Source organism: Semicossyphus pulcher, unplaced genomic scaffold, assembly GCF_022749685.1.
Source record: "Semicossyphus pulcher isolate SPU_LCO1_2020_fin unplaced genomic scaffold, fSemPul1.0.p SCAF_16, whole genome shotgun sequence".
Lineage (NCBI taxonomy): Eukaryota > Metazoa > Chordata > Actinopteri > Labriformes > Labridae > Semicossyphus > Semicossyphus pulcher.
Window position 1 is genome coordinate 24,735,412 of NW_027211670.1, and position 25,958 is coordinate 24,761,369.

At 42.9% G+C, this 25,958-nt stretch overlaps 2 protein-coding genes across 5 annotated transcripts in view; one reads left to right on the top strand and one right to left on the bottom strand.

Annotated features, from left to right (window-relative positions):
• The first annotated feature begins 5,511 nt into the window (after positions 1-5,511).
• LOC138593194 (keratin, type I cytoskeletal 13-like) lies at positions 5,512-8,824 on the top strand. Its single transcript, XM_069664096.1, has 2 exons — positions 5,512-5,602; positions 5,996-8,824. Exon 2 carries the CDS (start codon positions 6,061-6,063, stop codon positions 7,075-7,077), a length of 1,017 nt encoding a protein of 338 aa, XP_069520197.1. The 5' UTR covers positions 5,512-5,602; positions 5,996-6,060; the 3' UTR covers positions 7,078-8,824.
• fmnl1b (formin-like 1b) overlaps positions 8,577-25,958 on the bottom strand; it is a 35,032-nt gene continuing 17,650 nt past the window's right edge. The window contains exons 5-27 of one of the 4 annotated variants that reach the window (XM_069664095.1): positions 25,416-25,499; positions 25,115-25,258; positions 24,057-24,144; positions 22,462-22,538; positions 22,249-22,342; positions 18,379-18,453; positions 17,108-17,218; positions 16,816-16,965; positions 16,637-16,738; positions 16,279-16,522; positions 15,585-15,797; positions 15,354-15,478; positions 13,723-13,925; positions 13,408-13,642; positions 12,526-12,594; positions 12,367-12,447; positions 12,146-12,275; positions 11,553-11,716; positions 11,368-11,469; positions 11,061-11,153; positions 10,418-10,532; positions 9,660-9,739; positions 9,161-9,249 (exon numbers count right to left, since the gene is read on the bottom strand). In XM_069664095.1, coding sequence (XP_069520196.1) covers positions 9,244-9,249; positions 9,660-9,739; positions 10,418-10,532; positions 11,061-11,153; positions 11,368-11,469; positions 11,553-11,716; positions 12,146-12,275; positions 12,367-12,447; positions 12,526-12,594; positions 13,408-13,642; positions 13,723-13,925; positions 15,354-15,478; positions 15,585-15,797; positions 16,279-16,522; positions 16,637-16,738; positions 16,816-16,965; positions 17,108-17,218; positions 18,379-18,453; positions 22,249-22,342; positions 22,462-22,538; positions 24,057-24,144; positions 25,115-25,258; positions 25,416-25,499 — 2,785 coding nt within the window. In that variant the 3' untranslated portion in view covers positions 9,161-9,243. Of the gene's footprint in view, positions 9,250-9,659; positions 9,740-10,417; positions 10,533-11,060; positions 11,154-11,367; positions 11,470-11,552; positions 11,717-12,145; positions 12,276-12,366; positions 12,448-12,525; positions 12,595-13,407; positions 13,643-13,722; positions 13,926-15,353; positions 15,479-15,584; positions 15,798-16,278; positions 16,523-16,636; positions 16,739-16,815; positions 16,966-17,107; positions 17,219-18,378; positions 18,454-22,248; positions 22,343-22,461; positions 22,539-24,056; positions 24,166-25,114; positions 25,259-25,415; positions 25,500-25,958 lie in introns of all 4 variants that reach the window. The other 3 variants (XM_069664093.1, XM_069664094.1, XM_069664092.1) reach the window with 3 other exon arrangements.

Consider the following 25,958-nt stretch of genomic DNA (forward strand, 5'->3'; position numbering starts at 1 on the left):
TCCTTCGAAGGATGCAGCCCCCGGATTGAGACACAGCTTTTACTTGGCATGTTGACACGGATAGACGTGATGTCAGAAGACAAACAGCTCGCTCAGCCTGATGGCTTTATAGGAGCGTTTGTCCCGCTCGCTCAGAGAGGATGTGTTAAACAGAAAACAAGCCTCAAAACAACTTCCATCGCAACTTTTAAATGTGAGATTTTTGGCCGCAACAATCTCAGAAAAAGCTGCAAAATCGTGGAGGGACTGGCTGAAGGTTTATAACGTGTAGCCTGAAGTATGAAAGTGGGACACCAACACAAACGACGATGTTACCATACACTCAGAGTGTTCAGAGCTCAGAGAGAGACCCTGCAGGTGACGGGAACTTGAGTTGTTTTCGGGGTGAACAAATTAAAACGTGTCTAAAACAAGAGGACTAATAATCTGCACACATGTGACATGTTTGTGAGGTGATAATTAATCTCATCCTGTGAGTGTGTTTGAACCGCGGGCAGAACTTAACCTCCAGACGGACGTTTCTCTTTCTAGATAAAATACATTTATGGAATGTATTAGTAGTGTCAGAATTAGCATACAAGCTAGCACGATAGACAAACGCAGTATAACCACTTCACAGATATATTGTATGTATATTATATGACCATCTAGTTTTTGTTCTGAAGCTTTATTAACATGTAAAAAAGAAAAGTATCATCTATGTTTTATATAATCAAGCTTTTTTTGTATTTTTATACTTGAAGAAGAGGATTCATACGCATGTGACACATCGACTCTGTAAATTATTATTTTTCTGTGTTAAAGATGTTTTATTTTTGTTCCTGCTCACCATGATCACAGCAGTCAGCGGGGGAGCGGGCGGCCGAGCGGAGGCTCAGCGTATAAAGAACCACCACATTTATAAAAAGCACATGTCCTCCTTCCTCTGAGACGATCACCTCACTGGTAGACGCCCATTTTGTAGCTGTTACTCTCTATTATAACCTACAGTGTACGTACGCTGCACACACTACAGTTATCGATGGTTTATTGATGAATGTGTGATTGTCCAAACCATTTGTGGATGTTCAAAAATGTATATAAACCCAAATAATATATTACCAAATTGATTTTATGTGGAACTTTTTTTAAAAGGGGAAAAAAAAACTCCAAAAACGGCATGCATACTGTAAACATTCCTGGAAATCTGCACGCGGGGTCAAGAGGTCTCATTTTCTTGTCAATAATTCTGTGTATACCTGTGAGTGTATGATAGAGTAAACAGAGTGTACAGTAACATAGATTTTGTATTATGTTGAAAACGGGGGTAAAGCCCCTTTTACTGTGAGAATACAGAAAAAAAGCATAATCTACTTATCGAGAAGAATCTGAATGACGTCGTGTTTCACTAAATACTGTTCCTCAGTCTGAGAGTGCTGCCTGCTGTGTGCGGTAAGTGTTGTTTGTGAATCGTGAAGAAGAATGATAACCTACTACAGAGTCCGTATAACTAAAGACCAACTAAACAGTGCAAAACAACACAGACGCAACTTTGTGTGTGGAAAGTAAAAGTTGCTGCTTCGTGTGAGAAAAATCAACCAGACAAAAAAGGTTGCTGCTTTTGTACGTTCCTGTTGTGTTTTTGTGACAATAAAGGTGACCCTCTTATTATACCTGAGCGTCTGAGCCTGAGTCTGTGAGTCTCCAATCATTCTCTGTAATGTTCTTTCTTTAACGATTATTCTGATAAAACGTGAAACGACGAGTCCAGGGGTCAGGTCCATTTTCACCCGCCCCTCCCCCCGAAGAATCTGTTTGACCACTTTACACATGACGACTGTCCAGTGGGCGATGTTATGGTTGTGACTTTAACCTGACATTTCCATCACAAAAGATTTTGTTGCATTTCTGGAATTAGAGTTTTTGTTATTTTTATTCCCACCAACTGAACTTTTGTTGGGGGGAAAAAGTCTGCGGGAATACCTCGTGTAGATGAGCAGAGCTGCAGGCTGACTTTGGGTTCTCTTTGGTGCCAAACATAAATAAATAAAATGTTGTTGTTCGCTAATGTCTCGCCCCAGATGGAGCGTAGCGGTTAGCGAGCGGCGCTGGTGATAAAAGGAAACAAATCTGTCCGAGCACTTTTAAATTCTCAGATTTCATGTGAGACTTTCTTTATTTTAATTTGACATCGATGACGACTCCTGACTCCTGACAGCTAGACTGGAAGGTGCTGTAGACGCTATGATGCACATATAAACAATAATAATAATAATTTAGCGTGTAGGCTGCACATTTGTTACAGTTAGAGAATGTAGAAGCTCTTTGCTACACCGGTGATGAATGAAAGTTAGTCGGATGGTTAGTTGCACAATGACTTAATGTCTCGTGTTGAGCTCTCAGCTGTAAATGTAGTGTAGCGTGTGCCGATTAACAATAAAGACGATAAATATGAGTTCAAAAATATGTCTTTAATAAAGTTTGCTGCTGATTCGCCTCCGACTGATACAGAAGAGAAATAAACAATCCAACATCGAGTGCTGATACAGGATAACAAGTCAAACACGACTCCATCTTCTCTTCAGATGCTCGCATGTCACCGACGTGCTCCCGCGATAATCGAGCTCCGCTTCACAGCTCCTGCAGGCGATCCTTTTCTCTGCAGCTCTGAGGCTGAAACGCTCTCTGACTTTACAAGTTCAACTTCAGGACGCGATGCTGTGGCATCATTTTCTTTGCATAGGTGGTTTTTTTTCTTGTTTTTAAAGACTCTTTAATTATTTTGCAACAGAAATCTAAGGTGTCAGTCTTTAACGTCAAAGTACATCACTGATGTCATTTTGGGACATGAAGCATGAAAAGTTTTTTGTTTTGAACTTACACTGAAACATTTTCACGTCTCAAATAACTTCTGAAGTGTTTGGAAATATTTAGTTTGTGTTTCTGCGTTCACGATTGTTTTACATCAATTTGGTTTTTGAGTTTTTCACATTAAGATGCTCGAACAGAAGGAAACAGCACAAACTATTTACACAGCGCCATTGCCTTACTAAGAAAAATAGATACATAAAATAAAAAGACAAAATATAAAAATTATAATATAAAATTTTATCCCAGATTTTTTGTTTTCTGAGTAATTTGGAAAGAATAACTGGATTTATTCAGGAAAAGGACAATAACCTTCTGTAATAGAAACAGAATTAATAGTTTAATAACGTAAGTGAACATGTAATTTTTTAAATGTTTTAAATGTATGAATCTGTCTAAATATTCGACAGCTATAAAAGGAAGCAGAGAAACAATCAGCTCTGTCTCTGACCTCATTAAGAGCTCAAACTGTAAATAAACAGAAAGGCTCAGAACGGCTACAAACCAAAGCTTTACTGAAATCATTACGACATTCTCATAAAGCAGCAGAAATAAAATCTTTGTTATAAAATGTTTGATTCCCGCAGCAGTGAACTCTGTCTCTCATTAACACGCTCTGATCACCGCGGCGACGGACACTAATGAGTGTCACACTGACACTTGTGTTTAGCTGCAGGGAGATTAGCTGCGGGCTAAAGGTGATCTCTGTGTGTGTGAGTGAGTGATTATGTAAAATGGACTTCGGCCTGACCTTCATCGTCTCCTCTGCCTCGGCTGTCAGTGTGAGCCTCAGGCTGAGCTGCACGTTTAAAGCAGCTCCTTTAACCTGCTTTAAAGATGCAGTGATGGAGGTTTCTCAGCCACTAGGGGGCAGAAAAACACCGACACTACATATCTGTGACATATAAAGCTGTAATGAAGTGGCAGACGCACAGCAACGTTAGCCTTCATTTAAAGTCCTGTTTGTTTCCACCTGATGGATGTAAGTCTGTCATTTGTTTTCTTTCAGCTCTGTTTTGGTCTCCACCGTCTCTCTGAGTCTGACATCAGCTCTATGCTGAAGTTTCTCCTCAGGGATTTCTAAGAGGTTTCAGGCTCAGATTAACTTCACAAGAAAAGAAAAACAAGCAAAACAAGCTTTTTTAAAGTCGAGCTGAAACGGCGTTTCGAGAGTATCTAGCTTCCGTATCGTGACTTATTTCCGAGTGAAACAGGACGTGCAGGCGGGACATATCATTAGAGGGATTTGATTTGATCATTGAGAAGTGGGCGTAGACAGATGTTCTCCACAGCGCAGCACAGCAGATTGATTGGTTGAAATTGTTTGGTGCTAACTTACGTAAGCACGCGTGAAATTTAGTTTTACCGGAAGAAAAAATGATCGGATTTTGATATAAGAATACGAAGAAATGGATTTTCTGTATTTTTTTGGCCTATATTGTCAAATAGATGCACAATATTACCGCGGATGTGATCTAAAAGGATTAAAATGACATTTTCCATTTCACCTCGACTTTAAAGCTCCTGTGAGGAACTTTAATAGTGTGTTGATCTTGGCGCCCCCTGTGGACACAACGGTATGTACACTCCTGTTGTTTTTAAACATTCAAAAGTGTCACTCACTGCGAAACTTTTCCACAGAAAATGTAAATACAGCCGGTCAGCGTCCTGTAAGTCACCTCGTCTGACTACTACCTGGGAGCAGCTGTTACAGACAATAAACTTTATTATATAACTAGATAAAAATTGTCTTCGGTTGTTTGTGTGGTCAGATACGAACCAAAACTAGATTGTCAAAAACATTTTCGTTAACTGAAATAAAAGTAAAAACGAGTTACTTTACAAATAAACGATCACAGACTGAAACTATTGTGTTCACAAAACTCTAAAATGAATAATATAGAAAATGTCTTTGTCAACACATGTTACACACATGTATGTGGAGTGTGTGCCCTCATCTACAGTTACTGTTGTGTTGCTGACTGACACACATCCTGAGGCAGTTTTTTGTGGATGTCCCTGACAAGGATGTCATATTACGAAAAAACTAAAACTAACAAATCAGCATCTTAAACTAATAAAAACAAACTGAAATAAAAAATAAAAACTATAATAATATAATAACCTTGATATGAGCGGCATGAGCATTAATTTCAGTCTGTTTTATAACCAGATAAAAACTCCTGGGAGGCGATCAATTGTTGCTAAATGCTAAATCTCTGTTTGTGTATCTGTATATCAGCTTTATTGTACACACACACGGACTGACTCCGGCTTACCTCTCCACGTACAAGCGTTACATATTAAGTATATTTTATGGAGAATAAGCTCACTATAAATATTTTTTATTTCATGTTTCTTGACGTCGACTTTGTCGCCACCTGCTGGCCCGGCTGACTCCTTTGGAATCTGTTCTTGCAGCCTTGCATGAAACAGTTCTATCATATACCTTTCAATGCACAGACTGTATCTCCACATCTTACTTACATGCAGAAAACAAAAGGTCTGAACTTTTATATTTTACTACATTTTACATTTCTCTAAAGCGTCCTGATTTCCCCTCCAGACACCTGGAAGTGTTTCTCCGCAGCAGCTCCGCCCTCCTGCTCTCACGGCTTCACTTCCTGATCTTTGTCCTCTGAACAGATCAGACCGTGCAGATGTTCCTCGACACACTTTTCTCTCTCTATGAAGAGAAACGTGGGGAGCGGGGCGTCTTTAAAGTGAAAGCAGCTGACTGAACAGACGACAGACTGTGAGTACAAATGAGACACACTGATCAGAATCTGCTGGAACAAGTTACAACTGCTGCTTTACTCTCTGAGATCGTGTTTCAAACCTGGTTTTTAACATATTTTATGCTGTTAAAGTTTTGCACTTCGTCCTCTGTGTCTCTGATATTTAGCTGTGATCTTTGGTGTGTAAAAACTTGTTGCGGCAGGAGGACAGACAGACGATTGTTCAGATTACAAACTGACTGATCTGGAAAAGCTGCAGAGCATGTGATAAAACGGTCACGCCCCTTTTACAGTTCTTCCTGCTCTGTCACGTCTGTATGGAGGCTCAAGTGTGCCACAAGGATAAATCAACTGCTGTAGTCTTGAAAAGAAATAATAAGTTTTAAACCTTTTTCTGTTTTCATACGCAGGCGGAGAAGTGATTTATGAATCTGAAACTACGTCTGACATCTGAACATTTCCTTCGACTAGAAAAATGGAAAACTTGTTTGACTTTGAAGGCGGCTCTTTGGACTACAGACGCCTCATCCCTCAAACTGACCTGAGAGACGAACTCTTCACCAGTCTGACGTCGTTCTGTCTCCTTCATGCTCAGCGCAGAGATCATCTTCAGAGAGCTGCACAGAGTTTCACGCTGACGGCTGCTGGGCCTCACGAGGGCGACCCTGAGAGTAAAACCGTCCGCGTTGTGGTTGCTGTGTTTGGAGGAGCAATCGGTGCAGCGTGTGGGCTCGTGTCTGGAGGCATCTGGGGGTTTTTAGGGGCAGTTAGCGCTGCAACTTTCACCAGGATCTGCGGTAGAATCAACGCAGTCGGTGCAACAGTGGGCTTCTTCGGCAGCATGTTGGGTGGTGTCGTCGGGGGAGTTTTCTGTGGAGCTGTCGGAGGTGCAGTCGGAGCTGCAACAGGAGGAGGTGACAGCCCAGCTCATGGTGTCGTCAGCGATGTAGCCTGGTTCACCATCGGCTGTGCGACTGGAGGTGCAATCGGAGGTATTTTTGGTGGGATGGTTGGAGCAGCAGGCGGAGCAGTTGGCGGTGCTTTCGGTGGGTTTTGCGCTACAAGGTTTTCGGTTTGCTTAGTGGGAAGCATCTACGGACGTTTCAGTGGAAGCAGAGATTCAAAGGGACAAAGAATGAAGTCCAAGACGGGGACGGTCCAGAGAGCTGCAGAAGACTTCACAGAAACCATCAACCCGCTGGTGAAGGAGATGAAAACAATCAAATCGCTTAGCAACGGAATGGCCGACAGTGACGGCGTGCGCAGTGTCGTTACAGAAATAGAAAAGACTCTGGTCGCCGTGACGACGATGGAAATAACTCTGAGAGACTCTCAGAGAGCCGCAGACCTGACGCAGTTTGTCTCCAGAGTTGAAGAAGCAGCGAGACAAAGTCAGAAAGTCACAGAGGGGATCGAGAAGACGAGAGAGGAGGTGGAGAAAGTTTTGTTTTCACTCAGAAACCCTGAAAACCGGCAGCGGACAGAAACCTGAACTAAAGACTCTGAACTGCTTTAATACAAATTAATATACGATGGCGTTAATTAAAGGAAACGTTCACTTTTCTTAGCCGACATATTGAGCAAGGAACACGGACACATCACTGACTGATCATGTGCATAAAAACAGGTCAACAGTTAAAGGCTGCACTGATTCACTGGACTGCTTCAGATTGTTAACGATAAGTTGGTGATTAAATCTATATTAACTATGATTGATAGTATGCCATATCTACGGAAGCCCTAAGCGGACATGCATCCATTTATTACTTCTGGTTGTTTTCTCGATGCATCTGCATCCCCGTGACGACAGGGCCCGGTTGTTCAAAAGGTCCAATCCATTTAATTCTTATCCACATTTGGAAATTCACATTTTTTGCTAGCCAGGTGATCCGGCTTATTTTCATCCAGGTTGGTTAAAGAAAGCTGGTTAGGATCAACCTGATCCAGATATTGATTTTGATGAGACTTCATACTACTTAGTTTGTCCACAGGGGGCGCCAAAATCCACACAAAATATAGAATTCTGACCGCTGCTTTTATCTGAATATTTATGATTAATATTGAAGCTATTTGGCAAAATATTTTATGGGGATGAAATCCTTGATTTCTTCCCACAACCTAAAGTCTATTTGACCATGTTACACAAGCTAATCAGTGATGTGAGAGCAAAAGAGTCAAAAGAATGTCAAGTAAAAATGTTTAGTTTACTTCAGAGTGTTCTAACTTCTTGTTCCTGTAATCCGGCCTGACTCCGCCCTCTGCTGCGATCAGAGACACCCTCATTATCTGGTCAGCTCCACTCAAACGGTTTGAACACAAACTGGATTTTATCCAGATTAAAAACACCTGATCGTATCTGATGACCGAATCCGATTTTTCTTTTGAACAACCCGTTTTCAAGATCTAAACTTCTCTGATGCTTTAATCCGATCAGATTACCTTTAAATTATTAATAATTATATACACTATGTGCACCTTTCAATTATTGTGGAGGGTTACGTTTGTGTACTAAAAACCAAGTCAAAAACACACACGGCGTGTTTCATGCTGAGCTGGTTGATAAGTAAATAATAATAATAATAAGACTTTATTAAGGACACAGCGTGTGGTCCATAGCACTAAAAAAATATATATATATATAAAACATAACAGACAATACATACAGAAAATAAAGTGACAGTGTTGCAAAATAAATAACAATTGCGAGAAATAAAATAATTCACGATCTCAAGAAAACAACTGATGAGTCGTTATCACGGAAACAGAGTAAATAAAATGTATGGATGCATGTCCGCTCAGGGCTTCCGTACAGATCTACTGCCTAACGTGACACAATCTAAATAAACGAGCTCTTTTCTCAAAGACGAACACAAATGAAGTCTGTGTGTTTTCATCATTAAATCAGGATGAGATAAAGATGTCGCCTCCACAGAGGTCTGAATACTTTAAAGCACAAGCTGCACAAAAAGCAAAGTGAGACGCTGAGCGGTGACCGGTATAAAATGCTTTTATTGTTGAAATGCAGAAGCACGGTAGAAGTTCCTCTTTGTTTCGCGTCAGTATTAAAAATAATTTAAATATATTACAAATCTTCAGCCTAAATGTGAGCCTCTCAGGAGGACAGGGAGACGGACACAGTGATTAATATTCCACTTAAAATAAAACCAATTAAAAAATCATGTGTGGAGCTTTTTTAAGAAGGACTATCAAAATGATTTATGAGCGCTCCGTCCATCAAAGTTTCCTCCTTACCGTCTCTGAAGAGCCGCTCTGAGCCGGGCAGCTTTAATGGAGCTCTCTGCTTCGGCTGAGCGGCTCCTTCTTCCAGCTAATTGTCTTAACGAGCTCGTACGACATCCAGTGTCATTAGCATCATTAGCATCAAGTGCAGCTAATATTCTCTCTCACGATTCTTTCAATCACAGAACATCTACAATCATCAGAGTTTGTGTCGCGTGTTTCAGCCGCATGCATTTTCACTCTGCAGTCTGGAACATGCGTGAGAGAAGAAGCCGGTTGCCACAGTGAGTCGAATGTCTGTGCTTGTGTAGTGCTTGTGTGTTTCACAGGGAGATGTCTGAGGACACGTGCAGCTGCTGTCCTGGTTTCCACTTGGCGCTGTGGCGGCTGCCGTCGGTCCGTCTGTACGGCTGGTTCCTTAAATCTGAGGAGGGCGAAGAAGAAGCAGTGAGGAAGAACCCGAGACGAGACGGGCGAGGTTAGCGGTCAACATCAGTCCAACCTAACAGCAACATTACTGAGGGAACATTCAGCTCTAGTCTAGATAATCTGAGTGGTGTCATTGCTGGATATTTATTAAAGCAACAATCAGCGTTATTTCCAAAAGTTAGCCAAACGTTTCTGGACAGTTTTCATCATTAAAATGATGTAAAAACAGCGTTCACTCCAGCTGAACTAAGGTCACATCATGTGGTCACTAGTTTCTGACCAGATACGGTGTTTTAATGTCTCCTCTCTTTAAAAGTGAAATATGAAAGAGGAGCAGCAGAGAATAAAACATCAGCGTGTCAGTGTGAGAGAAACACAGAGCAGAGAGGGATTTAAAGACGTCACCTCGTCGCTGAAGACCGAGTCGCAGAACAGGCGAGAGGAGCGTTTGGCAGAGCGAGCCGTGAAGGGCACGGACTTTAGAGCTGAAGACACCAGAGAGACGGGAAGAGAGGAGGGACAAACAAGAGAGAGAGAGAGAAGAAGGGACAGAAAGTGAGATAAGGCTTCAAAGAGAGACCAGAGACATCAGAGTGAACAGGAGGAAATGTTTGAACAGAGAGGCAGAAAAACAAAGAGACGTTTTACACAGGTAAGAAAATATGAGTTGATCTGAGAAAGGGTCTCATTTAGTGAAGTCAGGAAAAAAATTAGTCCTTCAGAGAAAATGTTCATGAAAATAAACATATTTGCTTTATTTCTCAGAGAGATTGAGCTGGAGTAAGGATGGGGTTAGCCTAGCTTAGCATAAAGAAACCTCTGAATGCCAATGTGTGCGTGTCAACAGTTGAAACATAAAGATGCATGTTACTTAGTGAGCTGTAAAGATTCTGTAATAAAACAGAGCCGAGCTAACCTGAGCTGCTTCCTGTGTCTATGCTAAGCTAGGCTAACAACATTTAGCTCAGTACTTGACCCCTACGAATGTCAGGCATGTCACTGAAAACTTGAGATGATACAGAGTGTATAAACATTTACAGTCTAAGAGACAGTGTGTATATGTGTGTGTGTGTGTGTGTGTGTGTGTGTGTGTGTGTGTGTGTGTGTGTGTGTGTGTGTGTGTGTGTGTGTGTGTGTGTGTGTGTGTGTGTGTGTGTGTGTACCTGTGATGATGTCCTCGATGGCTCCGTCCTTCCCCTCCCTCACCAGAGGAGACACCTGCCTCTTCTTCAGCTCGGCGATCAGATCCATCTGAGGCAGTCTGGACGTCACACACACCTGAAACATCAACCGAGTCTCAGCGTGACTCTGAGCCTCTGACTCTGCCGATGGCTCAAACAGGAAACTCGCCCTGCAGTTCGTCTCATGATCAATGATCGAGTCACTTTTATTTTTACGTCCTGGAATTATTTCTCACAAATTTTCCCTCAGAGTGTTTTACAGTCTGCGCGGCTCGGGACAAACTACAGCTCGCTGTGCGGGGTAATAACAACACCGCAGGTTAGAAATACGAGCAGTCAGACGATCAGACGGGCTGTAAACAAACTGCAGCTCAGCCGGCGTGTGTGCGTGCGTGCGTGCGTGCCTGCGTGCGTGCGTGTGTGTGTGTGTGTGTGTGTCAGTTTGTTTTACATGTTGGCCAAACTTTAGCTTCCTTGTTCGGACGGTTTCAGCTGCTGAGGACTTAATGATACTCAAAGCAGGAGCTGTAACAAAGTATTTCTACACAGCGCTGCTACAGAAAACGATCTGCGTTATCTCCCACCACCTAAAACAAACGTATAAAAGAGGAGGGTATAAAGTTACCTTGTTGCCTGTGGCTTCATGTTTAGGTGGAGTTGACGGAGCTTCAGTGTTCAGGACGCGTCTCTTCCTCTGATCGTTCTCCTGCTCAGCTTGCTGTCAGACAAAACAAAGTGTTTCTATAAATCTCCATGTGAAGGTCAGTGAAGAGGCAGGATAACAGCTCAGGATATCAGCTCAGGATATCAGCTCAGGATAACAGCTCAGGATAACAGGATATCGGAGTGGCTGCATGATTGGGCTGTAAGTTTACAGCAGAAGGTTTTCAGCTCATTCATGCCAGGAGTCAATAAAATGACGACTATCTGACCTTGTACGCTTTGATGAAGCGGACAAACACGGGGAAGAACATGGAGGGAGGAGTGGTTTTAGAGTTCTCTCCAAAGTACTCCACAGCGGAGTCGTACGCGTCCTGGAAGAGAGAAAAAGTAGAAATATGATTCAGCGTGTAAAAACAGGATTCTCTGATGTCATTCAGGTTCATGTAAATCGGACCTGAGCCGTTTTCCCGTCCGCGATGAGCGAGCGGAGCAGCTCCGTGTTGCTGCTGAGAAACGTCTGCAGGACAGGGTTGTCTTTCTCTACGGAGAACTCTCTGCTGGTCAGCTCCAGGCCTCGCTCCAGAGCCCGCACGTCCTGCAGCACGCTGTCCAGAGAGACTGCGCACACACGCACACACACGCAAGAGAGCAGTGCATCAGTGTCATTTAAAGTCGTATCAGAGCTCAGTGTGATGGAAGCACCTGCAGGCACACTTTGGATTTCTACTTAGTTTAGAGACTTCAGCACATCACAGCTTTTTTAATCTATCATACTCATAATTTATTTATTAATTGGGCAGTGTATTAGTTTCTTTTAATACTGCACAATTCCATTAAATCATCGTTTCTGTTTCTTTTGAGCAGAGCTGTTAAATACTGTTAATAATAAATCCACAGGTTGATGTCAGCGGAAGCAGGGAGGGATATGTTCCACAAGGAGAAGGAGAGATGTCTGAGGCTAAAGAAGAAGCTCTGCAGCTGCCAACACTCTTAAAACAGTCTAATTCTGCTGCATCTCTCGACACCTGTTCATGTTCATGTGCTCACCTAGCGCTGCTTTGTCCAGGAAGTGCAGCTCAGTGTAGAAGCTCTGCAGCTCGGGGTATTTCTCCTGGATGATGCTGACGATGAAGTGAAGCAGCGTCTGCCTGCGGTCTGTAGACTTGGTGTCCAGCAGCTGGAGAGAGGAAAGAAAAACAACCGTCAAAAAGCTGATCAATCAAAAGACTCGAGGATTACATGAAGACGATTCAAAGCCGGTTTCTCACCAGATCTAAACTCTGCAGACGGAAGCCGTACGCTGCTCCTCGCTTGCTGCTGTTCATGTAGTTTCCAAACGCTAAGATGATCTGATCAGAAAAACAGGAACTATTCAGTGAGATACCCGAGACATCAGCTGCTGTTCCTCTGATCCTTATTAGACTCACCTCGAGGATTTTCTTCAGCTTGCTGGAAGATTTGATCGACATGGAAGCAGCGATGAGGGCGTTCAGTTGCTGCAAGAAAGAGACGAAAATGTTGAGATCATTATTTGTTTCTGAACTCAGATGTGAGCTGCGGGAGCCGGCGATGTGTAACTTACAATCAGCCTGTGATGTCTAAATGTATGAAGCATTAAAGTGCAGAAATCAGAGCCAAAGCAGATCTGTTGTTTAAGGACCAATAATTACTGTCAGAGCCATGTTTGAGCTTTCTGCCTAAAGAACATGTTTAGATTCTTTCTTTGGAAACTCACTGGGTAGATTAAACTGCTTGTAAGTGGGATTTGTCCCTTTATAGTTGATTTCCCAACACATGTAATCGTAGAACAAACTGTGTTTCTACTTTAAAGTTTAATTTCATTTTGTTGGAGGCAGTTTTGTGCACCTGTCACTGATACAGGAAGCTGCTCCTTCTTAAATCTGCACATAATTTGATGCTAAGCTTCGTGTTTCTTTGACTGAAAAATGCTGATTTCTTATATTCTCTTTTAAATGTTTTTTAACAGGTAAGTTTGACTCTTTTTCCCTTCGATTCCCAGTCCGGCTGAACCGTTTTTCTCCACGTATGGATCATTTCCTTTTTAGAAAACACATTATAAACAAAAGCACAATTAGTTTGCAGAGAGGAGTCCAACCCAAAAGCATTAAAAAGCATTAAGATAAAAGTCCTCTCAGCTTTCTGAAGTATCATTTATCATGGGACTATTTCCTGGCGGAGGCATACATGTAGTTTCTCAGTGGCTGGACGCTCCCTGACTGACTTTATCCTCTTCTATTAAATACAGTCAAAGCTTTATCACCCCCTCGCCACCCCTCACGTGAACTCACCGGCTGTATGATCTGGACGCTCTCGGGGAAGTTGCCCATGAAGGTGAGCGTGCTGATTCGCTGGGAGAGCCGCGGGATCTTGCTGAAGCGCACCATGAAGCGGTCCTCCTCGCTGAGCTCGTCCAGGGGCCTGCCCTCGCACTCGTAGTTGTGGATGAGCTTCATCTCGTACTCCGTGGGGATGAAACGCTCCAGCAGCTCCAGGAAGTCCAGGCTCAGAGCTCGCTGGTTGTACCTGAGGGGAAGGTGGGAGACATTATGTATGATACATCATTTTGCCTTATTGTTCTTTATTTAAATGATCGTGGTGCGTACGTCTCGATTGCACAGCAGATGTCCGAGGCAGCCATTCCCTCCTTGCGCAGGGTGATGGCCAGGTTTTTGGCCCTGTTGGGCTCCATCAGAGACACTCTGCTGGGCGTCTTGTGGGCCAGCTTCATCTTGAGGGTCCCGAACTCCACAGGAGAGGACTGAGCTTTGGTCTTAAACTGCTCCTCAAACGCCGCCATGTTCAGCTCCTGAGAGAGGGCGTAAATATGCAGAGATCTAATCAAAGCTGACGATGTTTGTTGTGTTGTCAACACGTCTGCAGAGATAACATGTCTTTTGTTTGAGAGACATGAAGGAAATTACAGTTTCAGACCGACGAGTCAAACACTCGATAAACAAAGTAATTAAAAGATGTGATAATAAAAATATTCTGACAGTCACCAAATAAAAACAACTTTAGAATCTGTCAGTGAACATAAAACTGTCAGACACCAACCAAGTTTTTATTATGTTAGTGTTAGTTTAAAGTGTTTCTACAAACTAAAACATGTTTAATAAAAAGTTTACCTCAATACTCCTGAACATCTGTACTTTATGTAATTGTTTTTATTATAGGTGAGTCAGAAATAAGATGAAAAACTACATTTCAACTGTTAACTTTAACTGTGTTTATGCCGTGCTGTTTGCACCCTGAATGTTCTCCAGGAAATGTTGAGTAATATTATAAATTCTTAATGACTTTTTGTTTGTGAAAGGCCAAAATGAAAAGTCTTTTCAGAGCCCTGGTTAGAGAGCCAGCCACGGTTAGATGGATCAGGGTTGAAGCACAGCGAATATCACACCTTTGCAGTCATAGCTACTAGAATAAACAGCTGCCTCTGCATGATTGACTGGCAGGTACATTTCCTGTTTTAAATCGCACCTTAAAGGTATGATAAGGAGGATTTCTTCTTGCATTTTGTCGACAACAGCTCACTCTCTCGTGCGAGGACACGGCCATCCCGACAGCTTACAGTACGCTTTGTGCTAGCATGCTAACGGCCGGTTCGCTTTGCGCTAGCATGCTAACGGCCGGTTCGCTTTGCGCTAGCCACAACCACAACAGCGCCCCCCCTTGAAAACGTCCCGTGCAGAGGAAAACATCAGAATAGATGAAGAGAAAGCGTCTAACAAGGGTCTGCACACACACTCACCAACACACGTGTATAGAGGCCCAGAGGTGATGATTTATATTATATTTGTAAACGTCTTTATTTTATTTTTCTGGGAAAATCTTACTTATTAGAGCTTTAAACCTTATTTCTGGTGCTCGTCTTTTAATCAGTTTGAGAGTTTCAACTTCTTTTGGTCTTTTTTCTATTTTATGTTGTTGTCGTTTTGTTGTTTTGTTTTTTACAGCTGTCATATATTTGCTTTGGATTACGTGTTTGCATTAAGAGGAAAAAACGGAGGATTTCTTTATTCCTAACTTTTTCTTTACAAATTTCATACAAGACCTGATGATAAAATGTTTACAACAACAAACACATTTCTTCCTTTTGCATGCAAAAAGTAGACAAAGTATTTTCTATTGTATTCTATAAAAAATGTTGTTGGCACACAATACAAGACGTTCATTGTTAACAGCGTGTATTTGAAAGGGTATGGGTAAGTGTGAGATGAACAGATGTTCAAACCTCTAGGACGTGCTCGTCGTCGAGCTCGTTGAAGATGGTTCCTGCCACCTGGTTGGATTTGAGCGCCTGCCAGTTCAGCAGCGGCATGCGGTATTTGGTTTGAATGGGCTTCTTCTTTTTACAGCCTGGAGGGCAGAATTAAGTTTAAAAGTTAACAGTTTCACACAAAAATAACAAAAGACTTTCAATACTTTCGCTTATAGCTCCCCCTTTCTCTGGTAGTTCACTCACCTGAGCTGCCATCAGGCACAAGCAGCAGAGGTGGTGGAGCTGCTGGTGGAGGAGGAGGAGGAGGAGGAGCTATAGATGGGACTGGAGGTGGAGGTGGTGGAGGAGGAGGCGGAGCTTGCACTTTCTGAGGACCGTCCGTGAGGTCGGTCTGAGGGTCTGAGGAGGAGGGAGCAGCCTGGTGGTCCTTACCTGAGTCTGTTCCTTCTTCTTTAGCTGTCGGAGGAACAACAGTTCGGTTACTCTGACCTCAGCGCATACAGTGAAACCTCTAGTGGAGAGCTGACGTCTTAATGAGCCGTGAGTTTGTTTTTTCTTTTGAATGTTTGAATTATTTCCTTGAAGAATTCACAGAAAGAACTGCTGAAAAACAGACACCACTTCAACCTGAGCGAATATTTATTAATCAGTCTGTGTTTCTCCTTCTGAGGCTAAAATAAAGCTTCAAGAGGAGTGAGGAGCTCGTTGTTGTTGCACTGAGTTTAATGTGACTACTTCCTGTCTCATCTGTAAAACTCTCTAAAACTTTCATTGAAGAATATAATCTACAGCAGCGACACTCCTCTGAGCATTCAGAGAGCGGGAACAGGAGGAGAGGAGCTGCTGAGCTTCAGGGTGAATATGTTTAAGTGTTATTGTTCAAAGCGGCCCTCAGGTGTTCAGAGTCATTACGTCTGTAACAGTTTATATTCCTGACCTGTCTGTTTCTCGTGCTGGACGACAGGAACCACCTGAAGGTCCAGGCGTCCAGAGTTGGAGCGCTCCATCCGGACGAGCCCTTGCTCCACCAGAGCCTGAACTTTGACCTCCAGCTCCTTCAGGGCCTGGACGGATCGGTCCTGGTCCCTCTCTCTCTCTCTCTCCCTCTCTCGCTCTAACTCTCTCTCGCGCTCCCGCTGCTGCAGCAGAGTCACCTGAGAGCAGGACTCACGGAGACTCTCCTGCAAAAACAGCAGAAAGCATGTATGAATGTGAGCAACAGAACCACAGCAACGAGGCTGCACATAAACACACCACATGTGGACTCTGCATGAACAGGCAGTAAAGTGTTTGACCTTTAATAACTCCACTTCCTTCGTGGTCTGAATGAGCTTCTTCTCCAGGTCCGAGGTTTTCTCCATCGCCTCCCTCTCACTGTCCTGAAGCCTGGAGCTCAGCTGGGACACACAAACACAACATGTGGCTTGACAATAAACACTGTACACCTCTGCATGTGTGTGTGAAGTTCATGTACCTGTGTGTTGTGCTCCTGCAGCTCCTCCATGTGCTCCAGCAGAGCGTTCTTGGTCTCTGCGTCCTCCAGCAGAGCTCCCACATCGAACACGTTGTCCAGGTACGCCTGAATCTGCACCAGCAGCCTGTCGCTCTCTGTGAACTTCAGCTTCTGCAGACAGAAAACATCCTTTAGACTCATCGCCATGTTGTTATTTATTAACAGGTTGTGTATACTTCTGCATCATATTTAAAATATGCACAAGGGATACATTTAAGGGCCTAAATCTCGAAAGGTCAAAGGTCAGACTTGCCTCCAGGTAGTCGTCCAGCCCGTGATGAGTGAACTCGTACTGCAGGTGGACTCTGAAGTTCATGTTTTCCACTGAGTGCACCACGATGTTGATGAACTGCATACAGGCCACCTGGTGGTCACACAGAGTCATTACAACATGTATTTTCTGCTGTGAGAGGACAGGACGCCTCGTCTGCAGGAGGTTTTATTACGGCTGGTCGTGATGAAATAAGTCAGACCAGAGTGAGCTGAGAAGGATTCAGCTGTAGGGACCAAGTCGGAACAAATTGTTCTGATATTTTCCTTCCTAATCCATTGATTAGTTGATCAACAGATACGATTTCTGCTGACTGATTGATTGTTTTAGTAATTTATGGGGCAGAAATGGTGATGCGATGCTTCCAGAGTCTCAGATGTGCTAATCAGCTTTTCTCTGATCCTAATAGTTTAGTTTAAAGTTAATAATCTTTTGGTTTCTGGCTGTTATTCAACCAAATCAAAAGATTTAAAGGAGTTACTTTGTGCTCCAGGAAACAGGATTTTTTTTTACAGAGTTAATGATTAAATCTGGAAATAATAATCATCTGTTGCAGCCGTTGTTCTTTTTCTAAGTGCCAAACCCTCTCTCTTTCTTAGCTGTACATATTAGCAGCATTTATATTTATTGTTTGGATTGACTCGACAGCTCAAACTTTATGCATTCATTTACATTTTTATTCTTTTACTTGTCTTATTTTCTATTTATGATTCTATATAATGATTTGAAAATTAGTGTTCAAACATTAAAAACTATTTGAGTGCTGTCATAATCCCATTCTACATAACTGCACTCTGTGTGACAGGATGTCAGACGTTTTGTAAACGGCCGAGTGTAAAAGCCTTCGATCATAAAGACTGATGAGTCCTCTTCTTTCTTCTGTCGTTTTATTAACAGTGATGTATATTTAACAATACAACACATTAACAAACAGTAATCACATGTAGGTATTAAATCTGTCAGAAGGGGGCGCTGGTTTAGCTCAGTCCTCGACACGTGCACGTCATCCCTCACTGACAGATCACCTGAGGCAGAGTTCACACTCCATGTATACAGTAACACTCCCAAACAACTGTGTGAAATCAGAGGATCCCATCTCCCAGCATCAAACGGAGCCCGTTTATTTAGTCAGCACTCTCCTCTCCTGATACAGGCCTGGTGTTACTTCACATTGGATGACACACAGTCAGTGTGTGTGTGTGTGTGTGTGTGTGTGTGTGTGTGTGTGTGTGTGTGTGTGTGTGTGTGTGTACCATGAAGTCGATGTTGCTGTCCTCGTTGCAGAAATACTCCATGAGCTTCTCGAAGCGGCTTTTCTCTCCACACACCTGAACACAATAAAAGCCGTGTGTTATCGTCAGCTGACACCTGACGGAGAGCGAGCGCAGCTGATCTCATCCTTTGTTCTTTGACCGAGCTCTGTGATGAACTGATGAAGCGTTTAATCTGTGAGACGACGTCTGAGACGAGCTGCTGATCGACAAACCTGTTTACTTAAGCCTTCTCCAGGAGCACACACAGGGGGGCAGTGTGCACACAGAGACAGGCTGTCTATGTATCTATCCATCCATCCATCAGTCGTCCGTCTATCTCTCTATTCATCTGTCCATCAATCTGTCCATCTGTCTATCTATCTATCTATCTGTCTATCTATTCCATCTGTCTGTCCATCCGTCCATCTATCTATGATATCTAATCAAACAGCAGTGTATTGAAGAAGGAGGAGGTGGAGGAGGAGGAGTAGAATAACAACAACAACAAGGATGAGGAGGAGAAGAAGGAGGAGAAGAAGATGAAGAAGAACGAGGAGGACGAAGAGAAGGAGAAGAAGAAGACGAAGAAGAAGGAGGAGATGGAGAAGGAGGAGAAGAAGAAGATGAAGGAGGAGGATGAGAAGAAATAGATGAAGTAGGAGGATGAGAAATAGTAGAAGGAGGAGGAGGAGGAGGAGAAGAAGTCAAAGGAGAAGAAGACGAACGAGGAGGAGGACAAGGAGAAGAAGAAGAATGAGGAAGAGAAGAAGTAGAAGTCGAAGGAGGAGGAGGAGGAGAAGATGAAGGAGGAGGATGAGAAGAAGGAGGAGGAGGAGGATGAGAAGAAGTAGAAGAAGGAGGAGGAGTAGAAGGAGGAGAAGAAGAAGAATGAGGAGGAGGACAAGGAGAAGAATGAGGAGGAGGACAAGAAGTAGAAGAAGAACGAGGAGGAGTAGAAGTCGAAGGAAGAGGAGGAGGAGAAGAAGAAGATGAAGAAGAAGGAGAAGAGTGTCATTTGGCTGCTGTCTGCGGTTGTAAAAACAGTTTCAGGTTCAGTTGCGTTCAGGGACAAACAGAAATAATAACACCTGTGTGTCTTTGCATTGAGCAGGATCATTGCTTGTCTTTGTACTCTTCTTCTTCTGCAGGTAAAGCAGCACGTACACAAAGCTCCAGCAGGTGTTCCTCCTGGTCTGTTTAAATGTAATACATTTCTCTTAATCATGACTGTGTCTTTCCTCCGTTAGATGGAGTCCTCCTGTGTGTGCGGTCTTTACTCTGCCTCCCCCTTTTTGCCCACTCATGTCCTCTAAATAATGCAGCACGCCAACCTGACAGCCTGCACGGCCCAAAACAAAGCCCACGCTCTGCTACTGAGGGACACATGAGCAGCTCCTGGCTCCGCGCCCGCCTGCCTCTACACTACAACCACGAGCTGCCTCCATCTTTCTCTGGCTCTCGTCCACACACACACACTCGCACACACGCACACACACGTTGATGTCGCTGCAGCGCCAAAACAAATGCCACTCACTGTGATACTCAGGTCACCGCTGCGGTAACTGATGCCGGACTAATCAGCCACGAGGCGATGTTGCCAGAGGACTTGATGCTTACAAACTGACAGGTTTTTAATGTCCCTTGATTTCTTCAGTCTGCTGATATTTAATATTTCTTATGTTAAACAATCATGAAAAGAGAAGCCGGCACTAAATGTATCATTAATCCTCGCTTACAAATATTCACTATAGCAGCAAGTGTGGATTATTCCGCCGCTGAAAATAGTCCCAAAACAAAAGCACTTTTTCCTCCTGTTTGAGCAGAGTTCGGTTTTAAACTACTGCGAGCCGCTGTCTGAGGAAAACACTGAGTCTTTTTTAATAATAAATGTATTTGTTGCGTTGTGTTACATTTTTGCTGATGAGTTAATAATAGTCACAGACACTTTCAGGGGCAGCAGAAGGACGGACTTACAGGAAAACAAACAGGGGTAGATGCTCAGCAGTCAGTCTTACTGATTAGAAGTAAACTTTGTGTTTTTCAGGCACGTACACGAGTATTTTTCAAAACTATTTGGAGTTTTCAGCTCCTCATTTAAAAAAAAACATCCACACATGCACGGTTATAAAAAAAAATCCCCGTCCAAACGTGTCATGAGAATGCCAAACCAACGGGCAGCGATACAAGTCAGTCAGGCAAAGAAGAAAAAGAAAATCACGGCCGACCAAAAGTCTGAAATATCTACTGCCTGAAGACCTGGCAGGCTGTAATGGCGCATCGAGGAAGGAGGATACATCTCTCCTTTCATCTGATTGGACAACGAGAAAAAACGCGAATGCTGTCGGGCGCTTTTTTCCAAAACGCAGAGAAAAAGCAACGTTTAGACATGGCCTAAGTGTGTTTGAATCTGTTTGGGTCAGAGGTCAGCTGAAAATATGGTTCTAAAATGGGGCTATTAGAATGAATGGTATTGGCTTGTTTGTTTTTTGATACACACAAATATAAAAACTATTTTGATAGAACATATAATACAGAAAATAATGCTTGGTGTGATTTAGAAGCAGTGTCGTTACATATTTTGTCCAGCAGAGGGCAACACGACTCATTGTTTGCACTCCTCTCTGCGCGGTCTGCAGCACACGTTGCATCACAGCTGAGCAGACGGTGGCACAGACGAGCATCGGTTTAAAATGTCACATCATGTTAGATACTCTCAGATGAAGTTTGTTTCAGACATCTGAGTACTTTTGCTTTTTTACATTTATGCAAAATTGGTGCAAAATCCACGAGGAAAGGTTCTAGCTCCGTTACAAAATGTTCCCTCTTTCCTTCGTCTCATGTTCTGTGTCTGGATGAATCCACGATTTAAGAGACTTCTGAGTGAAACTAAAACATTAAAATACAAATAACAATAAAAAATTTAATTGTCTTCTACTTTAAGACTTTTACAGGAGCCATTCGGTCTAATTAAACTGCTGTTTTAAGTGCTTCTGAAATTGGATTGTGAATGTAAACAACACATCATGACGGGCCTTTGAGAGGAAATTAAAGCGCTTAAGATCTGAATCCAAAAACAACAGATGTAAAAATGCCGCTTTGAGCTTGTTGCCGGGCAGGTTTCAAACATACTTGACATTCACTAAAAATAGACGCTCCTCGTTCAGGTTTGCGCTCCTTCCCGTCTCTCTGTTGTGTCCATGGGAGGAGATCTGTTCGCAACAGTTGCTGCTTTCTGAGGCAGAGATGAGAGAGGGGCCAAGGAGAGGTCAACAAGTGTTCCACATATTTACGCCTCTGCAGTCAGGTTGGCCTGGCAGCGGGACAACTGGGCCGAGCAGCTGACGCGGGGAGCACGAGGGTCTGGGGTTCCCCTTAACCTGCTTCTCCACACATGAAAGGGCCTCTGGTATGTGGGTGCTGTTACACTAATACCACGTCTAAGTAAAGCCAACGACCAGTTTAAAATAATGTCTGAATGTGAGCTGAGTCATCGCTGCTGATGCTCATGATGGTCAGGAGGTCATTTCAGAAGCTCACAGAAGCATTAAGGGATGTGAAGTTCGGATATCTGTGTGATGAGTGCAGAGCTGTAGTCCAGACAGTTAGCCTAGCTTAGCATAAAGACTGGAGGCAGACCTGCAATAACTGATTCTTTGGTTCATGAAACAAGCTATAAACTATTAAGTTTAACTGAAACTAACAGAGTAAATGTCTCCATCACATCTCATGTCACAAGCAAAGATATCCTAAGAAGTTGATGTTAACATCCAAAGCAGGAAGCCTTAAAGGTGACTTCTACATCCACCCCCGACCCCTAAACCCAGCTGGAGGTCAGCCTGTGTGAGTGTCGTTCTGTAAAAGTGTGCAGACCTCTTTGAAGTTGTCGAAGGCGGACAGGATGATGTCATGACCTCCTCTCACCAAACACACGGCCGCCAGCAGCTCCAGGACCAGCGCCTTCGTCCTGACAAACACAAGTTTAAGATCCGTTTTTAGCTTTTTATTGTGTCATGTGTAGGACAGTCTGTACGCAGCTCATCTGACAGTGAACACACACACACACACAGTTCTGATGCATCATACCGTGGGTTTCTGTTGTTGAGGCTGAGTGTGATCTCGTTGACGCAGCACGGATGCTTCATTACCAGGTTGAATCCAGACTGACGGAAAAACAGAAAAACTCATAAAGAAGGACACGAGACTGATTGTTACCAAATGTATGACACACACTGTTTGTTCCTCTTTAAGGTCTTTAACATCTAATTTAACCTCATCATGAGTTTAATATCCAAGATAATCAATGTCCTCTATGAGAAGAAAATAATATTAAATGTTAGAAATGAAACTTTTGGATAAACGTGGCTCTAATGATGAGATAGAGCTCTCGTTTTAATCTGGACTCTTATAGCCTGAGTCAAAGTTCTTATCATTGTTTAGCTTTATCTTTATTTTGTCTGATTCCACTTTTTATTGCTCTTTATTTATTTATTTTCAGTCTTCTCTAAACTGTATCTGTTTTAAATGTTTGTTCTTATCCATCTGCTTGTTCTATGTGAGGCGCTCTGTGCTGCATGTTTGTAAGAAGTGAGTTGAGCAGTCAATTTCTGTAGATACTCAGTCATAGTTATGAGATGACTCATGGATGTGAAATTTATGGGTCAGTAAGTAAATCAAAACTTTGATCTTATTATAACAACTTTGTATTTTGAATAAGAAAGGAAAAGATCTGAATCTGAGTGACGACATGTTTTAAATTAAGCTAGAATTTGGACTTCAGTTTCCAACGATCTTCACATGAATTTAATTTTGACCTAGATATTTAATCAACATCCCATCAGAGGGCGTGAAGTTGTCCTGTATATCATCGTATGATCGCAGCTGGTCATGGGCACGAGGCCGCAGTTTGACAAGCAGTAAACGGAAGGAACAATTATTAATCAGCAACAGATTGTTTCTCGCTCCGCCAACTGAACTAGTTCCACAACTTAACTGAAACCGGACTTTTGTTGCCGAGCGACCAAACACCCTCTCTATACATGGAATGCCTCTTGTCCAATCAGATTACTTGGTCGGAACTAACTGTTGTATGATTACAATTAAGATATACCTTATTATACAACAGTTAGTTCCAACCAAGTAATCTGATGAACATCAGATGAACGTTTTGTTTTTGTGTGTGGGCAGCGTGCCGCTGTCCAGATAGTCCAGATAGTACTGTGTAAGGCTGTGATTATCTGCGACCGAATCTCAGCCGTGATGATATCCAGTATAACATCACAACCTCGTGTGACATTGCTTCATTAAAAAGTCTAAATTCATGAATTTTTAAGTCTCATATTTTTCACCCAAAGTCAGAAATGTGACTTCTTCTTATAATATCGTTTTTGTCACATGTTAAACTTAGTAACTCAAAATGATGTGACAGCACTGTATGTTTGAAATATGACTTTATTTTGAGGTTTGGATGTAGGATTCATAGTTAGCATCTCATGTATGACCTGAAACTGTGTTATTCCTTTCATGTTTTTACGTTCCATTATTTCCCTGGCACAAATGAGCCTCCACAGATATCTGTCAGACCGGATGTGTAAATTAAAGGCCATGACAAAACAAAGTTACATTGTTTTGTAAAAGTAGGTGTGTGAATAGCAGAGACTTCAAGGACATGGTTTAAATACCTGATAGTTCATGATGGCACGTAAACACATGATGCAGAGGTGAACGTCGTCCGTCTGGCTCACAGGACGCGAGTTCCTCATAGCTTTCCTGTTTTGGAGAGAGTTGAATCTGCCAGGTGAGAGACGCGCAGGTTACAGCTCTGTTTCCCTACATCTACACTTAACAGCTTGTTCAGCTTTATGACAAATGTTCTGCAGCAAACTGGAGGCTCTACATTACCTACATAACCTCCTGGTACAGTTGTATATGAATGATAAAATGAGTCGTGCTGACACACCGGCCCCTCCCCCTCGTCTAATGATGGTTCAGAGCGTGTTGATGAGTTTCAGACATTTCTCACATTCACGCCGTGACAAGTCAGACTTAAACACACACACAGGGCGCACAGGAGGCCACAAACTATGACAAGTATTCAGTCGTGTGTCATCAGAAAGATCAGGTGCCTAAGAGTGTGTGTGTGTGTGTGTGCGTGCGTGTGTGTGTGTGTGTGTGTGACCCGCGGTAAACCTGCTGAGTTCTCGAGCTCACTAAAAACATCCGAGGTAGAAGAAGGAACATTTACAGGACGACAGCAAAGTTGTCTGCAAACTGGAGAAATTAAGAGATTCAAGAGCTGAAATTGTTCTCCAGTTGGCAGCGTACTGTTTACGTCACGTCCTCTCGCATCGTGACGGACATTAAAGTGCAACTCCGTGTGTGCGTGTGTGAAAGGGGCTTTGGTTTGAGATTTCAGGGTTGTTTCAGCTATTTAAAGTCGACTGTGTGTGTTACAAACACACAGTCGTGTGTAAACAAACTAGCCAACAGTTTGCAAGGCAGAAAAGAAAAGCCCACGTTTATGGGCAGAGGGAGAAAAACGCCTACTTTAAAACATCACTTAGATGAGTGCTGGGCGGTGTGACTAAAAATCTGTATCACGTAAACCAGAATATTAGTGGAATATTTGATTTCATCTGTAAAAGAGCCAAAACGGGAACATTTTGTTCTTGTAAACTTTCTAAAGAGGGACGCCTCTTCTCATCACTCATCCCCAGCATCATCACCTCTGCGTCCGTACCTGACGGTGAAGGCCTTGCTGGCCTTGGAGGCACTGTGAGTGGGAGAGTTGCTGGCACTTCTGCTCAGATCTTCGGCCGACTTCTCCACGGTTTTGTTTTTGTCTGTGGGCAGCGTGCCGTTGTCCAGATAGTCCACGTCATACCTGTGAGTCACACAGTTTACCGTCAAACCACTGTAGCCTGTGATGGCCTTCAGGAGATGCTTTGATACAGTGACAGGAAGCGTGAAGGAGATAAGACATAGCTCAGACTCGACTGTTCCAGGAATGAGAAGTGATGTTGCTTTAGGCTGATACGTACGTGACAGCGCTGTGGGTAAAGGAGAGATAGTCCACGAGAACGTCTAGGCCCTGGTTTTCTTCGTTCAGGAACTCCTGAGCCCAGCTGCAGCAGGAAATAAGGTTCAGCTGAGTGCGACAGGTGTAATCTGTATCTGTAGTTTGTTCTATTCAAAAGTGCACATTCAGGTACGACTCCAAACTGCATCATGTTACACCTTATCCATCATCCCAGTCAGACAGAACGACCGAGTCCTGATCTCACGGGGATTCACACAGCGCAGCCTTCGAGTGTGTCTAAGTTTTAAAAATCAATCAATGTTTACGCTTGATAAATTAATTGTTTTGTGATGCTTTCAGACATAAAGATCAAAGCTCCTCAATAATGTTTTTTATTTTAATTTGTTTTACAAAAGTAACAAAGCATTAAATAAAAACCTCTTTGTATTCTTTCCGACCTTGATGCTGTCTAGTTTCTCTCCTTGTAAAAAGATCGTCTTAGCGTTGGTGCAGCCTCTGCCTGAGCCCTGACAGAGCTCTGAACTTCTTTTGTGCATAATACTTT